Source organism: Pseudopipra pipra, chromosome 2 (genome assembly GCF_036250125.1).
Source record: "Pseudopipra pipra isolate bDixPip1 chromosome 2, bDixPip1.hap1, whole genome shotgun sequence".
Lineage (NCBI taxonomy): Eukaryota > Metazoa > Chordata > Aves > Passeriformes > Pipridae > Pseudopipra > Pseudopipra pipra.
Genome location: NC_087550.1, coordinates 49991729 through 50015028, shown reverse-complemented (window position 1 = coordinate 50015028; position 23300 = coordinate 49991729). Strand labels below are relative to the sequence as shown.

Sequence of the window (23300 nt, the reverse complement as noted above, 5' to 3'; positions counted from 1 at the left end):
AGCAATTTGGACAGACAGAGATTAGCCTTTGGATTAACTGCCTTCTGCAGCTGTCGATTTCTGAGAATTCCTGCCCCCAGATGGAAAAATGTGGCAGAATTCCATTGCAAATAAACCCACTTTTTGCCTTTTGTTAGTATCCCTCTGTATATCAGGCAAGTACACCCTTAGTCAAAAAGCTGTACTATTTTAAATCAACTGTGACAAATCTGTGAATCAAAACCTCTTTCTCTTTGGCAAATGTTACCAGTCACTCCTAAAGAAACTTGACTCTTCTCATCTTCCCAAACATAATGGTATTAACTGGACTTTTGAATATGCTCCAAAGCCATGCACTTGATTTCACCTTAGGTCAGTAGAAGTATACAGTCACTGCTCCAAAATGTCTGCTCCGCCTGTGTCAGATGAATCATTCTTTCAGACCTTCTCTTGATCCACTATCCCCATAGCTGGTGACATGTGGTTTGGCTAAGTGCTCTCAACATTTTTTTTGGGGGTGGTTTCATTTGTCAGGGCATTCAGATATCTGACAAGAACAGTGGGTCATTCAGGATGTTCATGGCTTCCAGAATTTTTACTGATTCCATCAAAAGAAAAGCACATTATGTCACAGGACTCACAGTGCAGCTGAATTTGTAGTGAGTCACCATGGCAGTATTTTGGCATGCAGATATTTCATATTTGTCTGATTTTGCTTCTGATGAAACACAAACATGTTTCTTTACCAATTAAAAAGCCCTGAAACTAAGTCTTTATTTAATTGAGCTGCAAATTTTATCACCAAAAATCCTCTGTATTTTCTAAGTGGTTCTTGAGCAGAATGTCATCCTGTCTTTGTTGTGGTTAGAGGCAAAACTTGTTTACTATCAGTATTCATTTCTGTTCATCTCTGCTTTCTCAAAAGAAAAAACCAACCCTCAAAACTTTTGATTTAAAGTATATTTACCACTGAATTTATGTTTATTTCTGTCTCCTGCTCTATGCTCTCTTCTTGGTGTTTCTTGCAATGTCTCTACCATTTAGGCTAGTTTAATCAGCTCCAGCTTGTAGGAAAATACAGGCTAAATCCTGTCAGTTCATACAGTAATGTCAGTGCAGCTACAGGGATTTGTGTCAGCCAAGAATCTTCTTTAAGGTCCCTTTGGCATATTGGGAAGTACAACAAATTTAAAAAAATATTTCTATCCTATTGGCTGGTGCCATCAATGCTCCAGCAGTGGTATGCTTTGTAGATATAATTACCACTACTAAGTATTTAAAAGTACATGCCCTTATGGTTTTTAAAATATCCACTTTGTGGCACTACTAAGACCACAATAAATGGATTTTTAAGTGCCTGAGGCTGTGCGGTCCTTTGCATACAGAAAGCTGTGGAGATAAAACAAAGGTAGAGTTGTCTGATTTCTTCCCTGCAGACAAACTGGCCAAACCAGTATTAGCCTTTTCTAGCCCTTTTCCTCATACTTCACTAGTTGCTTAATTTTTCTGTCTAACTAGCCACAGAACTAAGATCTGCATTCATTCCTGTGAACTAACATCAGCTGCAGGAGCACTGCACACCTCAATGTTAACAGATGAAAAAGGAATGACTAAGCCCAAAATTTCATAGCTATATTTTCTTTTATGGTTTGGATATGATCTAAAACATCTGACTGACTTGAAGTGATAAACTGGCAAAAGCTTATGGCATCAGTGAGACCTGGCACACTACTGATCCAAATCTGCAGCTTTTGGGGTTTCACATTATTTAAGGTTTTGGGCATTCTTGTAAAATTTGGTTTACATTTTTCAATTAGAGAGGCCAGAAGAGATCTAGTCAGAGATCGGAGAGAACTTTACCACTGAAACTTCCTATAAAAATACTTCTAATATTAGACTTTTAAAATGAGAATTTTTCCAGTCCCAAAATAGTCTTTCTGGTTTAGCACCTCATTTTAGTCTGACAGCCTGTCATATTTTACTGCCTTCATACTGCTTCCAAGAATGTGAAGAGCTGTTTGGATGTCATGTAGGTGAAGTTAGTTAGTTTGCTCTGCTTTAAAACACATGTACAAGAATAATGCAGTATAAACCCAGTTCAAAGTCAGGGGAAAGATACTCATTAGCAACTGTGGGCTTTGCATCCTTAGAGAACACAGAAGTTCAGTACTGACTGCATGCTTCATGCTGAAGATGTATATTTTTTGTTTCAGCAAACAGATGAGAAAAATGTCATAGGGAGAGATTTTTTATTCATTTTTTTTTCCAAGGCACATGTTCTCTGCATTGCAGAGTAGCTCCTGGAGCTGCCTAAACATAAGCACAGCTCTGTGTACTCCAGGCTGAGGGATGAGACCAGGAAAAGCTATGGGGCTGCTGCTACTTCAGGAGAGGTTGGAGGAAGCCAGAGACAGTGGGTCAGGCTTCAGATCAAGTTTGGGGTACCTCTGATGGCACCAAGGCCATGAAGGCAGTGGTTGCCACTGTAGGAAAGGTCACCTCAACTGTAGAAGCTGCCTCATCCAGGCCTGAGCCCGGCTGTTCCTCCTGCCCACATGCCCACAGCTGCATTGTCTGCCTTCCTTCGCCTGCGCTCAGACCCACCCTAAGCAATACTGCCAAATAGTATTTTTTAATTGTTCTTTAAGCATTGTGGCTATTATCTGTAGTTATGTTCCTGAAACATAAATCTTGTTAGATGTATCTGGTCTGTGAAGTTTGTAGATGTTTATTTAGTTCTCACTGCAAAACTATGTGCAGCACCAGATATTTGCTGTCTTAGTTTTTTAAATAGCTCACATTGCTGTAGTACCCACCTATTTCCCCATCTTTACTGTGTATATCTTAACACCATCCCTGCAGTCAGGATCTCTCTACCTGGACCTTTCAAAACTTTTTTTTCTACACAGTCACCATGGGCATCAGTCCTACACAATTCGGTGCACAGACAACCCACAGAAGCCAAGAGGTATCAGTGGGACTCCTAACGTGGAACAGGCTTTTATTCCTTTCTTGTTAAGATGTTCACAGTCTTTACAATCAAATGGAAAAGGGTGTTATAAAAGGACTGATGACCAGTCTGTCATAAACTGGGTGCAGAGAGACTTTGCCATCTGTTGCTCACATGGACCACCACAATGACATTAATTCAAATAACAAGTTAAAGCACCTGCTTTTAATATGTGCCACTTGCTTTTTTCCAGAGTGAAGATTCAGATGAAGAAGATCTCTGTGCTATCAGTAATAAATGGACTTTCCAAAGAACCAGCAGGCGATGGTCTCGAGTGGACGACATTGATGCTTTGCTTCACCGATCAGACAGACATGGATCTTCTGGGGACATTAAAATGAAAAATACAACAAGCAGTGAGAGCGTCCTTACAGATCTGAGTGAACCTGAGGTCTCATCTATTCACAGCGAGAGCAGTGGGGGAAGTGACAGCAGGAGTCAATCCGGCGTCAGCAGCGCTGCCAGGGAGACCTGCGACTGCTCTAGCCATCATGATGTGGAAAGCACACTGCTGCAGGACTCCACTGCAATAAATACTGCCCTGTTCCCCAAGGACAACCTGAAGAATGAAAAACCAACACAAACCAGAGCAAAAACCTTTCTAAAACGCATGGAGACACTAAAAGCAAAAGGCATGCATGGAAAACTAAAAGGCTCAGGAAGAACAGGTCCTTTAGAGATAAGTGGACCAGTTCTCCAGTTTGAGCCAAAATCCTTGAAAGACATGCACTGTGTACAGATAGTCAACGGTGATCTCCACAACTTAGGACAAGATTCAGTTAAAAGAGGACTTTCCTTTTCTGCCAAATCCAGCAGTGAGAGCAGTCAGTCTGAAAACAGCAGCAGTGGGGTGAGCACACCGTGTTTGAAGGAACGCAAATGCCATGAAGCGAACAAGAGAGGTGGGATGTACCTGGAGGACTTAGATGTTCTGGCAGGAACAGCCTTACGGCAAGTTGTGGACCAAAACCTCAAAAATGAATTTCATTCCCAGGAGAACTTGGTTGTGCATATTCCGAAGGATCACAAACCAGGGACCTTCCCAAAGGCACTTTCTATTGAAAGCCTCTCACCTACAGACAACACTAACAGTGTAAACTGGAGGACAGGCAGCATCTCTTTGGGAAAGCAGAGCTGCTCTACTCCAAAAGAGTCCGGATTGATGGCTGGCTGTCCTAAAGAGAGCAGAATTAGTATTTATGACAATGTGCCAGGTTCCCACTTGTATGCTAGTACTGGGGACCTCCTGGACTTAGAGAAAGATGTCCTTTTTCCTCGTTTAGATGACATTTTGCAACATGTCAATGGACTTCAGGAGGTGGTAGATGGCTGGTCAAAGAATGTGTTGCCAGGGCTGCCAGTTGATGATGTGTCAGTCAGGGAATCTCCGTCGTTGCCATTCCAGTCGCCTACACAGATCACTCTTGATTTTGAAGGAAACTCTGTCTCTGATGGCCGGACCACACCGAGTGACATGGACAGAGATGGAACATCCCTGAATGAATCCGAAGCCACTGGTGTTAGGGACAGGAGAGACTCTGGAGTGGGAGCATCACTCACAAGGCCAAGCCGGTAAGTAGCAAAATTTTGTTCACAAATCCATGGACTGTGAAATAATGCAGTATAATGAAGCAGAGGCTCTCAGCCTGGGAATCAGAAAGTGGAGGGCACCATTACAGTTATACTCATCCAGTATGGGGATGGGGAATTCCCACGTAAAGGTGGAACTTCAGGAGAAGGGACATCCTGCTATGGAGATTCCTATGTGGAATGAATGCAGAATAGGTTTAATAAAACAATTTAACTAAGGCATTTTTTTATCTCTTGATTATGTAGTAGGACCCTGTATACCTTGTAGGATGTATTTTCAATTTGTCTTCTAAGTTATGCACCCACATCTTTATGCATCAGTGCCTTATGCACTTTTTATTGCGCTGGTCTGCTTTAAAAATGTGTCCCTTTGTGCTCAAAGAGAACTTCCCTACCTTGCCCCTTCATCCTTCAGAGATGAAATTATGGTATAAAATTGACTTGTTAATAAAAGTGAAAAGTGAGATTTTGTTAATAGTTTGCAGACCTGTTTTAAGTCAGAGAGATGAGTTCCAGTTGAGCCAGGGAAGCAAGGCCCTGGGTAAAGGCCTTCATGGATCCATACTGTTGTGTGTAGGGTGGCTTTGTACGTGCAAAACCAGGGAGAATATACCTGGTATTTTCTGATCTGCCGTCAGATCCAAATACCTTGGAGGTCAGGTTGGTCCCCTGGGATGTGTGGGACTAGGCATCAAATCCCAGTTCTGAGTCAGACAGAGAACATTTGAATGTGGATCTCCCACATCCTGTTGGAAGTGTGTGGGCTAATAAAGGGCATAGCGGGCAGCACCACTTCCCTGAGTATGTGGACGGAACTCCACATCCACTTGTGAATCTAACTTTAAAATGACAAAACTTGGGCATTTCCAAAATTAAAGAGATTGAGCAAATTGTTTTATTTATCTCCAAAGTACATATTATTTCAGTTGACACACCAAAAGCCATAATGTATGTGCGCATGTTTATATGTGTTTTATATATTGCCCAGCTCTATCTCACAGTATACCATCTTTTCTGCCCAATTAAAGCCATTGTCTGACTTCTCTACTGTTTCTTTTGCTAAAGGCGATTACGATGGCATAGTTTCCAAATCTCTCATCGCCTGAGCCGCTCTATTGCATCACTTCACATCAGCAATCAGTCAGCAGCCCAAATGAATCTTCTGCAAAAATTCTCTTTGCTTCGTCTTACTGCCATCATGGAAAAGTACTCCATGTCAAACAAACATGGTTGGACCTGGTAAGTACCATTGATAAGTGGAAAAAGAGCTATTTGTAGAAGAAAATAGTATCTCCTAATTCTGTTTACTGTGATAGTAAGTAAATGCAATTAGAAGGGGCAACTGTAGGATTTGAAACTGTCCCTTTTAATCCACTGCTGCCTAATGACTCATTGGCAAAGTCAGAAATAGATTGTGGAAATCTAATTTCATTCCTCTGCTCCAACAGAGACACAACACTGGCCTTTCTAACAACACTTCAGTTCCAGAAAAATAAACAGGAGTAGAATAGAGACTTTAAAAAGCAGGAGAAGTTTACAGTAAGTCTTATACCCAGAATTCATTTTGTTATTTGAAAAGAAACAGCTGCTGCTGCTACTTTATGTATTTGATATTGGTTTGTTTGTGCTGTAAAAGAAGGGTTAGAACAGTTGTGGCACTTTTCACTGCAGATCAAAAGATGGAAGCTTTAGTCTAGGACCTGTGTTAGAGGAAGCTTGCAACCCTGACAGCTGTGACAGCTACCTGGTCACTCAGGGAATGAAGGGCAGATGGACGTGAATGCTGGCAATGTGGCTCCTTCTGTAGCACCTGGCTACAGAAACCTGCATGTTTAATGGTATACAGACCCTGGTAGGCTCCACAGACAGAGGTATGTCAGAAATGGAAACGGGCATAGATAAGAGTTTATAAGTATCTGAGAAATAATCAAAAGGGTAACAGAAACTCCCTAATACACCGAGACACTGAGTCCAAATATAGTATGACTTGACGTGTACATTGTGATTTTCACGTTCAAAGCACCTCACCAAAATCCCATTAAATTCATCTGTGAGCTAAATAGGACAAGTTTTCCTTTAGAAATGGAAAATTAGATACAGAGTTAAGTACATGTGAGATTCACCTCACTAACATCAGCTATTAGAAAAAGTTAAAAGTCTAATCTGTTATAAATGTAATCTGAGAAAGTCGGGCCAGCTGTTCGTGATCAGAGGAAAAGGACAAGCAACTCCAAAGCAGCTCATTATATCCAAGGCTGAGGGTTTCAGTCACCCTCCAGAGGTGTCTTTCTCTAGAGTGTGTATAGAGGTAGTCCAGACTATTAACTCTTTCTAAATTTCCATTAGAGAACTAAAATTCAGTAAGAATAAACTCCATTTCACTGTTCTCCTTTGGTGCAGCAGCCTGTGGTTAACTGACAGCGTCTGTACTGAAATGAATCTCACCTTAACCAACTTCAAATAAGCAGACTAGAATACAGACCTGCTGTTTGTACCAGGTTTTCATCCTGAGAAATATTTTTCAGTTTATGTAATCAGTCACTAAGAATTTATAAGAGTGGGACTGTAAATAGCTGTAAAGTTATATGCTGTACTTCTTCAGTAGGTAATTTAATCTGAATTTTAATTCCTTCCCACACAGATAAGAAAAATCTTAGTCGCATTCAGGTCATATTCATCCTTTTTATTTTAATTCCATGGCAGTCATGCCTCCCACAAGGAGAATCCAGTTTGTTCTTGTTTTCAGCATCATTTTTTGAAGAAAGCAAGCTCACCAGCTTCACTTAAGTGACTCGACTAAAATAAATCATATAACACAAGGGGTGAATCTGACACATAGGGATTTCCCACTATCATTTATTATTGTAAATTGTTAGTCAATAGAAATACTAAATCATGTAACAGGTAGTATAGTCACTCAGCCTGTTAAAGAACTGAACCTCCTTTTCTGTCAGGTACCCTCTCCACTTCAGTTTGCTGTGCTGTTCCTTTGAGTCCCTAAAGGATGCTTTAAACCATGTTGGCTTCAGCTGGATGGCAGGTGCATAGTAAAAGTTTTTTATTAGAACAGATTTTTATGCTATGTCTTAGAGACAGAGGCCATCCAGTTATTCAAGCTGACAGATTCATCAGTCATACAGATTGTAAAGTGTCCATGCATTGTGCATTAAGCATTATTTCACCATCTTTATAAAAAAGGCCCCAGCTACCAATTTCTGTCAGTAGTGTCACTCAGAGAGACTGTGTAAATACCCTGATATTTTCATGCAGCCTGTTCATGTTAATTTTCAGGTCTGTGCCAAAGTTCATGAAGAGGATGAAAGTCCCTGACTACAAGGACAAGAATGTCTTTGGTGTGCCTCTCATAGTTCATGTCCAGAGAACAGGACAACCTCTTCCCCAGAGCATACAACAAGCACTGCGCTACTTACGGAGCAACTGTCTAGATCAGGTATGAACTTCACTCCATGGACTTGGTTGATTTTTCCTGTAAAGCCACTTTAAGCAAGCAATGGTGAGCCTTTTTTTACTTAGTACCAGGATTATTTGAAGATTATTATATCTCATGTTGGGCCCAAATCTCTGGTGATTTGATACTTGATGCCAATACTAGCAGTTTGCTCTTTTGAGGTTTGTATCCAGCTAATCTGTTGAATTCTTGCAGCTACAGCTGTCCTACTGATTTGTATACCATAGTCTACTTCAAAGAATGATGTTGGATCTATTGAATCAGATGTGGGGTCTATTGAATCAGACCCAGGAAGAGATCAGGACTCCCAACTTCTACCTCTATGTGTTCTGCTTATGTTTGGCTGTTGCCAGTGAGGGTTAACTGCATTCACCATTTCACAAGACATGGTACAAAAGGTTTTATTTACTTATCAAAGAAAGAAAGTCCAAGAATAGAGAGCAAACTCAGCAAAATATTCGAAGTATTCTGTTGACAGTCAGATATATCCAGATACTTAGGTCATCAGGGGTTCAATGCCAAAGCCATTATGGTACGTTGCCTTTTATAGTGTTCTTAGCTACAACAAGCCAGCTGGGACACCCTCATGCTCAAAGTGTTTCAGATTTTTTTATTCTCTTTAGCTATAGAGCGGGGACATACTAGTCATATTTTTACTGTTCTTCCCCTAAGGATGCGGATATGTATTTTTAGGAACATAGGACTGGGAGGGAGAAACCCCCTGGCTGATTATGTTCAGTCCTCTACTGTTATTGACCTCATGTGATATGACCTCTTCCATAACTGCTTTTAGATAGTTGTAAGTTCAAAAGGAGCAACTAGCATTTTACTCTGCAGACTTTGCTGCCTCTCTTGGTCTGAGCATATGAAAAGGGTAGAAATAGTCTGTTCTGAATCTTTGCATTTTCTGATCACCATTCTGGTTGCTGTTCAGGTCGTTTTGTTGGATGTCAGTCATCTTCTCCAAAATTGAAATCTAAAAAGTAAATGCATTGCTGGGAATCACAACCATTTCTCTTTGCAGACAGTGGGAATGACACATGGCCTTCTTATAATTTCTCTCTGTAAAGAGATCCTGTGGTGGTCAAACCATGACATCTAACTCCAAGGTGTCAAAGGTGGTGTGAGATGAGTTCTACCGACCATATGTAGTACAGGAGCCAAGGGGCGGGACAAATAATTTGTCAGAAATGTGTTAATAGGGGATGGAAGGGAAAGATGCCTAGAGGCAAGTAGAAGCAGTATATTCAATAAGTAACATGCTTGATTGCCACAGTGGTCATCTGGGTTTGTGCCCTGAGCTGGGAAACTCAGTGTAGGAAGAAAAGTAATGCACCAAGCCTGGAATCAGTGATGAGACTGGAGGAGGAGACACTGTCCCAAGTAAGAGGAACAGGAGATGTAAGGATAGAGTTTCAGCTAAGAAGCAGAGCAATAGGAAGAAAGAGAAGAGAGTGGATAAATGGGGGAGAATGTAAAAGGGAGTGTAATACTAAAGAGAAAGAATAAGCTCTTGAGAGATTTGAGGCAGTCAAAAGGAGTGGGAAGTCTGAGACAAATATCTGTTCTGAGAGACAGGGTTTACTTGCTGGGAAGCATCAGAGGTACGTGAAGGGCCATTTCAACTCAGCTTGAGTTTCCACTCAGGATGGAATTGGAAAAATATTCAGTGGAAAAAGAAGGAGGAGAAGTACAGATCAGGACCATTTAAAATACTTTTTCACCAAAAACCTTTCTAGGCCAAAACCCTCCGGGCTTCAGCTTCTCATCTTTACAGTTATTCCCTTTGTTCCCATTTAATTTGAAGTCTCCTAATACCTAGAGAGAGGTCTGAGCAGCCTCCAGTCTCCCTCAGCATCTTGCTTATGTGTCTCTCTGTGCACTGCAGAAGGTGGTCTAGAGTCCTGAACAGGCATCAGAGCTTCTACTTGCACACACTTGGTAAAGTTGAGGTTGTTCTAAATCATTGTAAGGTCTGCCACTGAAATACCTAAAATGGTATGAGAAGCCTCACCATTATTTGTAGGATGTGTTATTCAGTTTCAGCCTGTGAAATAAAAACTGCTTTGCCTTTTTCAACTGTGTCTATGTTTCTGTCATGCATCATATGGCTACTTGCATGGTAGATGTTCCACAGCATGACGATACTAAAGAAATCGGGCCAGACCAACCTCTGGATTTATAGTCCCATTTTATTTACAGAATGAGTCTGTAATATTGCAGAACAGAGCCTAAAACATCTTTTCCTTCCGAGTGAAGAACTGTCCTTTTTTGATTAATTATTAATTTTTTCAATGAAAAAAAGGAAATAGGAGTTTGGATAAATATCATTAAACAAAACCAGAGTAGCAGAGTGATGTGCAACGAGAGATTGTATGGGTATGATCTGACATCTGACTTCTCAAATCAGACTTAGCTGAAAGTTTTTAAATGTTCTTTATACCAGCAAGGACACTTTCCATCAAAAGCAGATAATTGAGCCTCTGCTCTCACATTTATCTACCATGGGCCAAAATTTTATTTTTTTTGACAGAATTAGCAAGTGTCCTTCTGTATCTTCAGCACACATTTCTAAAAGGAAAAGGGATTTAAGAAGGGAAAGTGTAAGGAAAAAATAGATTAAAGAGCTGGATGCTCTTTCTTGTATTCTCTTGTCAGAAACAAGAGTGGAGCTTCACTTGTGATCATAAATACAGTACACAGGGCACACTCCAGTTCTCTACTTCCTATACCTAAATTTAACTCACAAGTGATACTAAATTCATCAATAAGAGCACATAGAAGAACTTCCTCACAGCCAGTCTGGTGTAGCAGTTCGTCTCTGTTATAAATAAATAAACCCCTCACAGATCTGCGGAGTGTGTGATTTGTGTAATTAGTGTCATTTATGTGTGAGTTAACAAAAGTCCTAAATACCGTACAGTAGAGCATAGGAGGTGTTCTAGGGAGAGGAGGGTCCTACATGAACTCTGTGCTGCTTCGTGTTGGAAGTAAGGGGAAGAAGGCCAGAAGGCATTATTTCCTTGCTTGTACACGTTTGTTGATGGACTATGCCATGCAGGAAGCTGCTGCAATCACCAGCAAGACAGCTGTCACAGAGGAACAGGAGTATATAATTCCAAACCTGAAATGCGCCTTTTCCATAAGTCTTTCTCCATATTTCACCTTTTCCCAGGCAAAACTGAAGGGAAACAGTGTTAACACTTCCCAAATGAAACACTGTAAACTGACTTGGGAATAAATAATGCGGTTTAGGCTCAGGAATTTACCCTGGGGGAATTCCGCTGGGGAGAAGCACAAGAAAGGGCAGCACTCCTTGAAGGCATCATTTGAAGAATTACCACTTCCTTTCAAATAGAAAGCAAACACGATAAAAATGTATTTTAGTAGAATTTGGGAGAACTCTTGGAAGCAGAGTAGGAAGGGGGAAGCAGGAAGGGCAAAAAATAGGTTTGGTCTTGATTTTAAAGCTTTACCAGGATGTACTAATCTTTTGGCACAGCATTTATTACTTAGCTAAGCATAATATTTTCTTGTTAGTCTTCGAAATATGTACCCAAATAAACGTGAGGAACCAGATTCTCAGCTGGAGTAAATCAACAGTCAGTCACTCAAGCCAAGCAAGCCATGCTGATTTATATCAGCTGAGCATCTTGCTTACACCCTTCAGGCAGCAGGGAAATTGTGCACTCTGAACTCTCCCTCTTGGATGGGACAGAGAGCAGCAGCTTTATTAACCCTTACAGTCCTGCTGTGAGAGCATTTGCTTGCCTGCCAGACTTGGGGGCAAGTCATGACCATCACACTTGCAAGTTTTCTTTGGTTTTGCCTAGAGTAAAATAAGCAACCCAAGCTTTGGTCATAATCAAAGCCCTCCATAATAGATTTATATATAAATATAAATAAACAAATAAATTTTTTTTGCATAACATTTTCTTTTTTACTTTTTTAGGTGGGTCTGTTTCGAAAATCTGGAGTGAAATCCCGAATCCAGGCCCTGCGTCAGATGAATGAGAGCTCCCCAGAAAACGTCAGCTATGAAGACCAGTCAGCATACGATGTGGCAGACATGGTAAAGCAATTTTTCAGGGACTTGCCGGAACCTCTCCTCACAAGTAAACTAGGAGAGACTTTTCTGCACATCTATCAGTGTAAGTTGACGTATTTCTATTATTATAAACAACTAGGAAATACTATAGATTATATAGTAATATACTGTAAATAATTTTGGTATGTTAACACTGGGTGGGATTCTTTCTGCTGACCTTTGAGATATATAAAAGAACTTCTCTGACGTCAAAATCTGTCACTAAGAGATTTTTAGAACCACCTAAAGGTTTCAGTGTCAAATTTAATGTAAAGACAACCCTCAGATATTAAGAAGATTTGAAAATATCAGCCTCACAATCAGAAAGAACCCAGAAGGACAGGCTGGTTTGGACATAAAAAGCATGAAGACTCATATTTTTGTCAGATTTCTTTAAAAATGCAGGCACATTTCCTGCAGACATCTCAATATAAGTGAGTCTTCTGGGCACGGAGAAGTGGTACTTGACAATGAGAATGTGTGTCTGTGCAGTCCCCTTCTTTGCTGTGACTTTTGATTATTTGCCTTTTCATTACAGTCAATAAAATGTATATGCAAAAAACAAGCTGCCTTCATGTAGATCATCAGCTCTTTGTAAAGAACCCTTAGAGAAAGAAATAAACTAGAGGATTTCTTCTTTTCATTCCAGCATAAGCAATCTTGAGCAAAATCTGAGACTCAGATGCATCAGAATGATGAAAATCCCTGTAGAACAGGAAATGACTGTGTAACTCTTCTCCAGACTGAGGGAGAAATAAATAATGAGGGAAACACTGAAAAGCCAGAGGAATTAGAGTTTTTTCCTGACAATGTCCATTATGAAGGCCAGTCAGCCAGTTCTCTGGCAGATGCAGAAAACCCTACCCAGGCAGCCTAAGCCAAATAATTGGAAGCACTAAAGAGAAGTGTGTCTAGTCTTTTCACTTGCAGACATTTCAGCTGCCAAAAAATAGAAAGACATTTTAAAACACTGTATAATCCCAGTGCTTAAGAATCTCAGTTACTTCCATTGCTTCCCTTTGCTGTAAAAATCTGTCTGTGGCGCATAGTCACTAATGTATTTAGCATCCCACTGTCTGTAGCTGGTAAAGAATACTGTGATTCTGCATGAGAGAGACAGCATTGCAAATAAATTTAGTGAGTTTGGCCATACGTGATGTCGTGGGACACAAATGAACTGAAACAGTTGGTGCCTCGTTCTGGACCATCATTTCCCCCTCTTTTTTCCTGCTCACAATTTGCAGGTCTTGTCTGCCTACACACATGTTAATAAGCTCGTTCAGAAAAGCAACAGGAATTCTGGCTGCTAATAAAATGGCAATCACAATTGTTTCCATAGTGAAGTGGCCAAGGAGAAGATTATCCACTGCAAGGACTACATGTCCTTGGAAACAAATCACCTTTAAACTATTGCTTGATGAAAACTGGGAATGTCCTGTCTTGGCACAGAAGAGACTGCAAGTAAACTGCCCTCTCACCAATGGGAGAGAGACATGGCATATCCCAATGTCATTGGCTTAAGTAGGTGTGTTGCCAGAAGGACTCCCCTTTTCCAAGACACGAACCTGGTGTTAGGATTCACAATAGCCATGAGGCTGAATGATGAAATATTGATACCAGCCAACAAAAAATGTAAAAAGAAGTGTGAGCTGATTCTGTAATGCCTGTGTAGTACTCCAGTGGGAAGTCTGAAGAACTCTTCTTTACAGTAGTCAGGTGGAAAAAAATGTGCTCAGAAAGATTTTCTTGAACTGCACTAGTAATTCAAAGGATTTCATAAAGACTTGAGGACGGGTCCATTTAAACCAAGGTAGGAACAGGAAAAGATGGTCTCTGTGGACACTGGAGAACAATCCTTGGATTAAGAATGAGTAGCACTGGGGAATTTTTCCATGTGACCAACAACAAATACATTTTTCTGTTTTAGACAGTACTGATGAAATTCTTTTAACAGAAAGAAAAATGTTGAAAATCGCTGGGATACCAATTGTGTTTCATAATGTCTGCAATTAAATTAATCCGTAGCTGGGAGTTTTTCTTACCCTTCATTCTGTTCAACAAATTGTTAATGTGAAGTTAGGAAGGATTTTTCCTCTCTTAGTGTATTGGCAGGGGATTTCTGATTTTCTGGAACTCACTGAAGATATTTTTCATATATCCAAGACCTTTTCATATATCTGGAATGGCTTGAATTGCTGTAACAGAGAGGATTGGGGATGAGATGATTAGTGTAGTAGTCGTACTTGGCATAGCATTGATGAAACTTCTTCCATTTCCCTAAAACTCTCAGTTGCCTAATGTTTACCTATTACTTGAAGAACTAGCTGCTCTTCTTCATGTACCAGACTCATCAGAGCAACAATAAAGGGGGAGGGAGGGATTACTAGGGTGTAATATGGGCAGAAAAGACATGTTGCATGAATTTAGCAAAGGCTTCTCTGACTTCTCAGAAAGACCTGGCCTTGCTGCTTCTAGAAACTTTAGAAGCGTTAGGCTGTGTTCATTTTGTCATTCATGTCTGAAAGCTTTTAAAATAAAGTGCTTGTACAAGGCTACCAGTCAAATCTTAAAAGCTAGCTGTTCCCTCTACTCTAAATCTGCTTTTGTTCTTCTTCTGTTCAACTATATAGAAGAATGTAATGCCCAGAGGAGGGCTTGAAGTCCAAACTGAGAAAACTTATGGTTGTTTTAGACTTGAATCTGTCTGAGGTGCTATTTAAGCATACCCATTACTTCTTTCATTAAACTCTTTTACAGTTTAGGACACAGATGTGTTTTCCCGAAGCTTCGCTAAGACTTTCAAACTGTCTTCCTCGGGGAGAAAAGAAACCTGAAAAATACCATTTAAACTACTCTCCCTTCATAAACTTTAAATGAAGTTCAGTCTCTCTTGGGAAAAGCCTTCAAATAGAGAAATGTCATACTCTGGTGTGGCAACCTGTGCTTGATGGAGGAGCAAAAACCGGAAGCCAGCTAGTCTTTTCCCCTTTGTCCCCTGTCATCTGCCTCTTCACAAAGCCGCTATCATAGAATCATTAGAGTTAGAAAAGACCTCTAAGGTCATCAAGTCCAACCATTAACCTAACACTGCCAGGTCCACCACTAAACTATGTTCCAAAGCACCACATCTGCTTGGGTTTTGGACACTTATGGGGACTGTGAATGTCTGTGCTAACTGTCTTTCTGGCTCCTTATCTGATCCTACAACTGACCCCTCCGAACGTCCCTTGCTTTTCCTCAGACGTCCCCAAGGAGCAGCGGCTGCAGGCGGTGCAGGCTGCTATCATGCTGATGTCCGATGAGAACCGGGAGGTTCTGCAGACTCTGCTGTGCTTCCTGAGTGACGTCACCTCCGTGGAGGAGAATCAGATGACTCCTATGAACATAGCTGTTTGTCTGGCCCCCTCTCTCTTCCATCTCAATATAGTGAAGAAAGAAAGCTCACCAAGGTACATTTCTTCTTAACACTATAAATAGTCATATCCTTAATACAGAGTGATGCTTTCAGTGGTATGCAGGACAAAACTTTCCAAAGCATCTGCTTTCCAGCACACATTAAACAAGGCATGGCTTCAGCAAGAGGGGAAAACCCATGCTGCAGAGTCAGAAGCACACTTGTTTTCACAAGCCCAGAAGGCATTTTGGCTGTCTGTTGAGAATATGCAGTGCCTGCTTTCCATGCGAAATTTTAATTGGGCACTAGTGAGTTTTGTGTGACTAGTGTTGACATCTGTGAAGGGAAAGGGCTTGATTTTGCAGTGGCTGAAGTAAAAGATTGACCATGTTTTAAAGGATTTTAATATGTAGATTTTCAGTGAGTGTTTTTTCACTTTCAGTTTTCTAGCTACCTTCTGCCGTTTGGGAAACCAAGTTTATTTCAGGCCACATTTTAATGGTGTGTAACATGGTGAGTGTAGACTAAACAGGGCATAGACCTGGTTAAATATTAGTGGGCCCTCCTGATCTTTTTTTCATCCCTCTGGTTCAGAATATACTGAGATTCTTGCTTATGTACATGTATAACCAGTGTCTGAGCAAGTGCTTACAGCAGTAACTTTACACTATGTCTGTTAAAAATCCATTTCAAAATGTGCAACATGTAATGCAGGATGTGCATAACCTTTCCTGCTTTTACCTTTGGCTCAACAATATTTTAGGTGAACATTTTTCCTTTAAAAAAGCCCCAACAGTCTGAGCAGTCTTTGTGATAAATAAAAACTTAGGATAGGTTTTCCTCTCTGGTGTTCAGAACATCTTGCTGCTGTTTGCTTTCCTATTAAAAAGTTCAGCTCTTTTTACCTGAGATACTGAATTCAATTACAGAGTAATACAGAAAAAATATGCAACTGGGAAGCCAGATCAGAAGGACCTCAGTGAAAACCTGGCAGCTACTCAGGGACTTGCTCACATGATAATGGAATGCAACAAACTTTTTGAGGTGAGTGAGAGACTCAAACGGCATTATTCATGGCCACATAATGCAGCATCCTTTGAAGTATTTTTGTTTATGCTTACATTTTCCATCTTGCATTAGCTTAGAGATTGATGGTGCCTCACTTATTTGTAAACTTGCTTCATCTAAAGTTCAGTTATCTCATTTCTTTATAGCTGTTCCCTTCTAGTATGCAAAAGATGCAGGGTAATTATTCTGTGACAGTTTACAACCCAAATCACTGGATTATGAAATTTTAGTCTAATTTAAATCAAAATCTGTTGGTTTAAAATTTCAGTTTATTACAATGCTTTTAACACCTCAATTAAAACTTATTCCTCTGAAAAAGAAGAGTCCATGCACTTTATTTCTGTGTGTCATGCAATAAAGTTAAAATCGCATAGCTATTTACACTGTAGCTGGAAGAGAGAAAATGCTCCTATCTCCCTTCCCCAAAAGCACAAGGCAATGTTTCTGAGGGCTAAAGGAGAAACAGAGGTGTATTGACATCCAGTTGATCAGTATAATATGGTTCTGCATTAGTAGTGCTGTTCTGAGCCATGGACTGTTTCATTAGACTACTTTGATTTTCTATCTTGCATAAAGATAGAAATAGGTATACATTTTACAGATCATAGGCTCATTGCAATTGGATGCTGAATGGTCCATCAGCTTAGAAACATATTGCTTTAAAGAAAAGTTCTCAGCAGGAGGTCTTCTCTGTGTGTTTTCGCTCCCTTCTGTGGCACAGGTCCCACACGAGATGGTCACACAATCCCGAAACTCCTATGTTGATGCAGAAGTGCATTCTCCCACACTGGATGAGCTCGGGAAGCAAGTGGATGAGGAAGGAGGGAACTATCAGATGTACCTGGAAAATCTCATGCAGAATCTCCAGAAAGAAGCAAAAGAGAAATTCAAAGGATGGGTCACATGTTCCAGTATAGAGAACACAGAACTCGCGTACAAAAAGGTAATCTGGGGAGATATGGAAGAAGCAGTAAAGAAACCTAAGCAAATTACAGCCTAGCTATGGGACACCCTGACATGTTGCATGGCTAAATACATACCCTTCTTTCTGGTAAGGCACACTTTTTTTTTTAAGGACTACTAAAAGCAATTAAAAATGTAATATAATAGTGATTCAAATATCAGATTCCAGGAAAAGGCACATAAAGCAAGCTAAGGTCTCCAAAACAGATAAATAAGTGAAACAGCAAACAACACAAGCAAAGAGTGAGATGGAACATTAAACAACAGAGAACATTACCTTAGTAAGCTCTCTAATGGGAGGACATGCAAAGTTTCTAACCAGCTCCTGATGTTTGCTAGCAGTTTGGAGAACACAGCCATAGATATTATGAAATCTTTTCAGGCTGCCCAGTGCTTTATTAGCCAGACCAGCCATATGGCCAGTTTTATCCCCAATCCTCTTGTCCTTGACACTGGTGGATTTTTGATACTGCAGCTTTATTGAAATTTCTGAATTTGTTCCAGGCTCCATCACTTCTGCAGGGAAAGCCAGACCACTACAGCCAGGAGGAGGGTGCTGTAGGGTCCCTGCAGACAGTGGAGTACAGGGCTGCTGGAAATGCAGTAGCAAAACAGAGATCTCCAAACCAGAAGCAGTTAGTGAGAGGAGGGGATGGATTAGGAGTGGATTATACTTAGCTAGGTAGGGGAAGGGCACTGGGACAAATGTGTGATCTGGATGGTGAGGAGGTAGGAGGCAGCATTACCCGTATTTGGGAAAGTGCAATTCCTCTGTCAGGGCAAAGAAACTGCAGTCATTCTGGTTTGTAGCCAGCTTCTGTGAGTGACCTCTCCAGGGAGGGACAGCGGGGCTCAGGTGGGGGGCAGGATGTGGAAGAAGGGAAGGCATGTGAGACTACAGAGGGGATTGGGAGTCTTTGCAGCTCTAGTGTGGGGTAACTGGGGAACTGAGAGATTTGAGGAGAAAGAATTATAACAGCATGAAATAATTTAAGGCGGGTTTCTGGGGAAACAATCCTGGGTCTGTGGGAGGTACTAGAGCTTTCTGAAGCACTGACAATGGTATGTGAGAATGCTAGGGTAGGGAGGGGTTAGAAAAGCAGGGCTTCCAAGATCCAGTGATTACAGTTAACTTGTTTACTGCCTGAAATATGACCCCTAAGACCATGCAGAAAAGCTGTACGTGTAGAATCTAGGACATTCACCTGGTGCATAGCCCAGCACATTCTGCTCGCCTTATTGCGTGTGTGGAGGTGTTTCAAGAAACAGGACCTGTGAGGAAGGAAGACTTAGCAAGCAGTCTGTGCTCATGGAAAGGCATTTTCCCAACCTCCATTGCAGCTATTTTGAGGAGCAAACATCTGTGTACCCAACACATTACTGAATCAACATATGTTCTGCTCTTCCACCAATTAACCAGGAGGGTTAATGGACCCTCAGTCCCAGGTAGTGTATCTAATTGCCCAAGAGAGTTGCTTTGTTTCAGCCCGGGGTTTCAGTCTCTGACTTGTTTTTTCTTTGGTACACACATATTCTTCATTATACTTAGGGTGCTTGGGGTGCTTTCAGCTCCTGCTTGGGGCTGAAAAAGTGTCTGTTACACCAGAAGTAATACAGAACTTATCTGGCACTATGGGAACTAGTTCAGATATATACTGTTGTGAGAGCAGTTTTCCATCCAGGACTAGAATGCATATGTTTTCATATGCAGTACAGCAGAAGCAATAGCAATAATATTGATGATTAGCAGGGAAATGACTGCTCTGAAGCTGAAGTCAGACACACGTATTGAGATTTTGTCTTCGGTTATCATCAGCTGAACATAAGTATATAAATCATGGGAGTTTGTGTTCTTGGTTACTTTACTCCAGGTTGGGGATGGGAACCCATTAAGGCTTTGGAAAGCCTCAGCTGAAGTTGAAGCCCCCCCATCAGTTGTCCTGAACCGAGTACTGAGAGAACGTCATCTCTGGGACGAGGACTTCTTGCAATGGAAGGTGGTTGAGAGCCTGGACAAGCAGACAGAAGTTTATCAGTATGTTTTGAACAGCATGGCTCCTCATCCCGTCCGAGACTTTGTTGTTCTAAGGTAAGCTAAATATGGTTCTCCGGTACTTTTGCTTCCTGCAGCACATCAAGGAAGATCTGGACTTATCTCAGCCTTCACATCTGTATAACTGTGCTCTGAGAACTCTATTGCTGGGCAGCAGTGTTGATTTCTCAAACTGAATTAGAATCATACACCTAGAGCATGCTGACCTTTTCTCTGATGTAATTTGAGCAGCACATATTCCTGAGGCCATAAATATAATTTCTTCCTTAGAACAGATGTCTGATAATAGCTGCTGTTCTCTCTTAGCTTTGTTTGTTGTCAAAACAGTGCAAATAGAATCCAGTTGTTTTTTACACTGCTTTTGCTGTTCTCTGGGGAACATTTGATGTTTAAGAGCCGAATGTTTAGTAGAGAAGATAGTGGTGCTTTTAAGCTAAGGCTGTTTATACAGTGTCTATATAAGTTGTATCTTGGATTTTCAGTTGGAGTCTTTGTAAACCAAGAAATGCTGATCCATAAAAATCCTAGTGTGGAAATGAACAGAAAGAGGCAGTAGGCATATATTCTGCCTTTAAGGGGATGACATCTCTCAAATAAATGTATAGCAGTGTATCAGTATTCCACATTCAATCCCAGTTCTGCCATTGTCTATGTGCCTGTACAGAATAGTCAAAAAAAATCCTCTTATGCACCTTCTGCCTTTGAAATTCTGGTCCTTGCTTGCTAGGAGCTATTGTGGAGCTGCTGGCATATTTCACTTACAGGGTCAGTCCTACAGTTATTTATTTGAGGATGATTTTCTGCACTCCTGTTCTTGGTCCCTGCTTTCTTTGATTGAAATGATGTGCCAGAGAAGTACAAAGCAGTTTTGACAAAGGAAGTAGTCTAGTGAGTCAGAATTGTATTATAGGGAACTAAGATTGAAGGAAAAAGATGAACCCAATAAAATATAATTACAAAAGTACATCCCTTTTATGAACTTTAATAGTCTCTTGGAGAACGATAACGTGCAGATATTGTTGGTATAAGAGAAGAATTATTAGAACTCCTAGGGGAAGATTTCAAAAATGTTTTTTGTTAAGTTCTTCATAATGTTAAAACACCAGTGCTCCCATTACTCTATTTAATTTGCTTTATACATACTGGGATAAATTAATTATTTTATAATTAATTATATATTCTATATTTTCTATAATTACATATCTCTATTTTATAAATAATCTTCTTATATAATATTATTAATTTTAGCCAGTGATAAATTTGGCCCTCTGCATGGCACCAAGAAGATTGTCTGGAAGCGGCAGGGAAGTTTTGATGACCGTAATTTGGTCCTCTTATTTGCCATTTAGTTCACTATTAGGTTTCATGGTGGTTTATGTTCTTTAAAGACCTGCTGTGCAGTCACATCAGTTAAAGAAAAATCTTACCATCCAGTTCTCATTCTTTTCACTAACCCAGGCAGAATGACCCCAGAGGACTGAAATACATATCATAAAAATGAATCCTGGTGGGTTTTTAAGGGCTGAAAACAGCCCTCAGGCAGATCTGTCAGATTCTGTTGTTTATCTCTTTTGATTTATATGATTAAGTCTAGAGCAAGGCTAGCCAGTGATGTCGCCGTCAATTTGATACCTTGTGATTGGTGGGAAGTGAGCAGTGAAATTATAATACACCTCTGGGGACAGGAATAAATATATTTTAACAAACGGCAATTTTCTCATTCTCAATCAAACTTTTGGCTGTGAAAGGATCAACTTAGTTGTTCTCTTCTTTTTTTTTCAATTTGACAGTCATAACAAGGGGATTAGGCTCCCTAGAGAAGCCTCTAATGGTAAGAGGAGAGGGGAAATGTTTCATATGCCTGAGATCTAACATAGCACTCAGCTGCCCTGCACAGGCATTGCTTTTCATTAAAGAACCCACAAATGTTTAATGTTCATTAAGTATCATGGCATTTTGGTGAGTTAGGTGCCATGCCTGGTTTTACTACTGTAAGATATGTAGAGAACTACTGAAACTGGCCTAACTCCATGAAACTGGGAATAGGAATCGTAAGTCTTCTGCAATCTCAGGGATACAGAACTTTCCACTTCACAAATGGCCCAACTCAGTGCCATGTAGTTACCAAAATGATATGGGCACGTGTAAGCACTGTGCCATCACTCACAGGAGATGGTTCATCATTTTTCACAGTAGATCTCAGGTGTGATTTCTTACTGCCCATGTGGTTCATCTGCCAAGATACCTCATCAATTTTATTAATGCACGGACACATATAAAACCTTCTGGCCAGTATCTTCCTGCAGTGTCTTGAATAACAGCTCAGTTTCATGTAAGAAAAATGCAAATGTTAAAATTATCTCCTGAAGTCCTAACTTCAACAGTCCATGAAAGCAGCTTACCTGCTAAAACATGATACTTCCCAAGGAAGCATAAACCCTGTCTCAAGCAGTCCACAGCAAGATGCCACAGGTTTACCCAGCACAGTAGGAATTTCTCATTTCTTCCCACAGTATAGGAAGGAGCATAGACCTATCCTCTAAGATTCAAGGCAGACGAGAAAGATCCGAGACACCAGAATATGTAGAAAATGCTTACAGAACAAGAAAAAAATGTTAAGTATTAAAGTTTAGATCTCCTGAACCTGGTGGAAAACTTCTGCAGCATGTAAGAGAGGCTAGAAACTTGGGAGAAGGAAAAAATGAAAGGACATTTTTTCTTTAATTTAGATGACCTTGAAACGTATCCTGGGAGTTTCAGAAGTCAGTGTGCGTAGTAGTGAGGATTTCTGCTCTACTAAACTGCATTTCTTGTTCTGTAAGTGTGCATGGGTGCAATGCACAGTTTCAGCCTTTGCCAGATGGCTTATACTCACTCTATCTCCTTTCCAAAACTTCTGCCTGTCTGCAAAAGCCTCTATCATGCCCTGTAGTGCATAATGGTTACAAAATGTTCCTGTGGAGAAGCAAAACTTCTCACCTGGAGCCTGTAGCAATGTAGATGGGTGCCCATTCCACATTATAGTCAGACTACCATCTGGGCAATATTAATTCCTAGGACAAGTCTATTGGCATTGCAAGCAACAGGATAAGCAGACAAGCAAACTGTAACTTTAATTCTGGTTCTGACTCATATCCCCAAAAGTTTCATTGCTAAAGTGATTCCATCTTGAGTATGTTCCTGCAGGACATGGAGGACAGATTTACCAAAGGGAATGTGCATGCTGGTTGCCATCTCTGTGGAGCACGAAGAGGCTACTCTTATGGGAGCTGTGCGAGCCATCGTGATAGACTCTCAATACTTGATAGAGCCGTGTGGCTCAGGAAAAGCCAGGCTGACCCATATCTGCAGGATTGACCTAAAGTAAGTATCCCAACTACAAAAGTAGATGTCCATTCAGTAGGACAAAAGCCACAAGCTCAGGGAAGGGAGATGTTGGGAACAGAAGGTCTGGTCAGAGTAGCTTTGGTGCTTTGGAGTCTTCCTGCAGTCTTTTCTCTACTCAGTGCCTACTGTTGTTATGAAGTGATCTTAGAAATAAAATCTGCTTATTTGATTACTGCAAGGGAAAACTTCAGAGCATGCTTACAATGGCAAGTATTTGAAGTCTCCACTACCACCGTGTGAGTGGGGAGCAGGAAGTGTGGCAAGCCTGTTTCTATGGGGCATATTTCTTGAGTATTTAAG

The 23300-nt window shown here is 40.7% G+C and overlaps 1 protein-coding gene across 9 annotated transcripts in view; it reads left to right on the top strand.

Annotated features, from left to right (window-relative positions):
• The window catches only part of STARD13 (StAR related lipid transfer domain containing 13), a 292584-nt gene that overhangs the window by 266351 nt on the left and 2933 nt on the right, over positions 1-23300 (top strand). For all 9 annotated transcript variants that reach the window (XM_064645517.1, XM_064645518.1, XM_064645521.1 and 6 more), the window contains 9 exons: positions 3183-4561; positions 5645-5818; positions 7871-8030; positions 12001-12199; positions 15377-15584; positions 16459-16573; positions 17319-17540; positions 19432-19649; positions 22800-22976. In XM_064645517.1, coding sequence (XP_064501587.1) covers positions 3183-4561; positions 5645-5818; positions 7871-8030; positions 12001-12199; positions 15377-15584; positions 16459-16573; positions 17319-17540; positions 19432-19649; positions 22800-22976 — 2852 coding nt within the window. The remainder of the gene's footprint in view (positions 1-3182; positions 4562-5644; positions 5819-7870; positions 8031-12000; positions 12200-15376; positions 15585-16458; positions 16574-17318; positions 17541-19431; positions 19650-22799; positions 22977-23300) is intronic.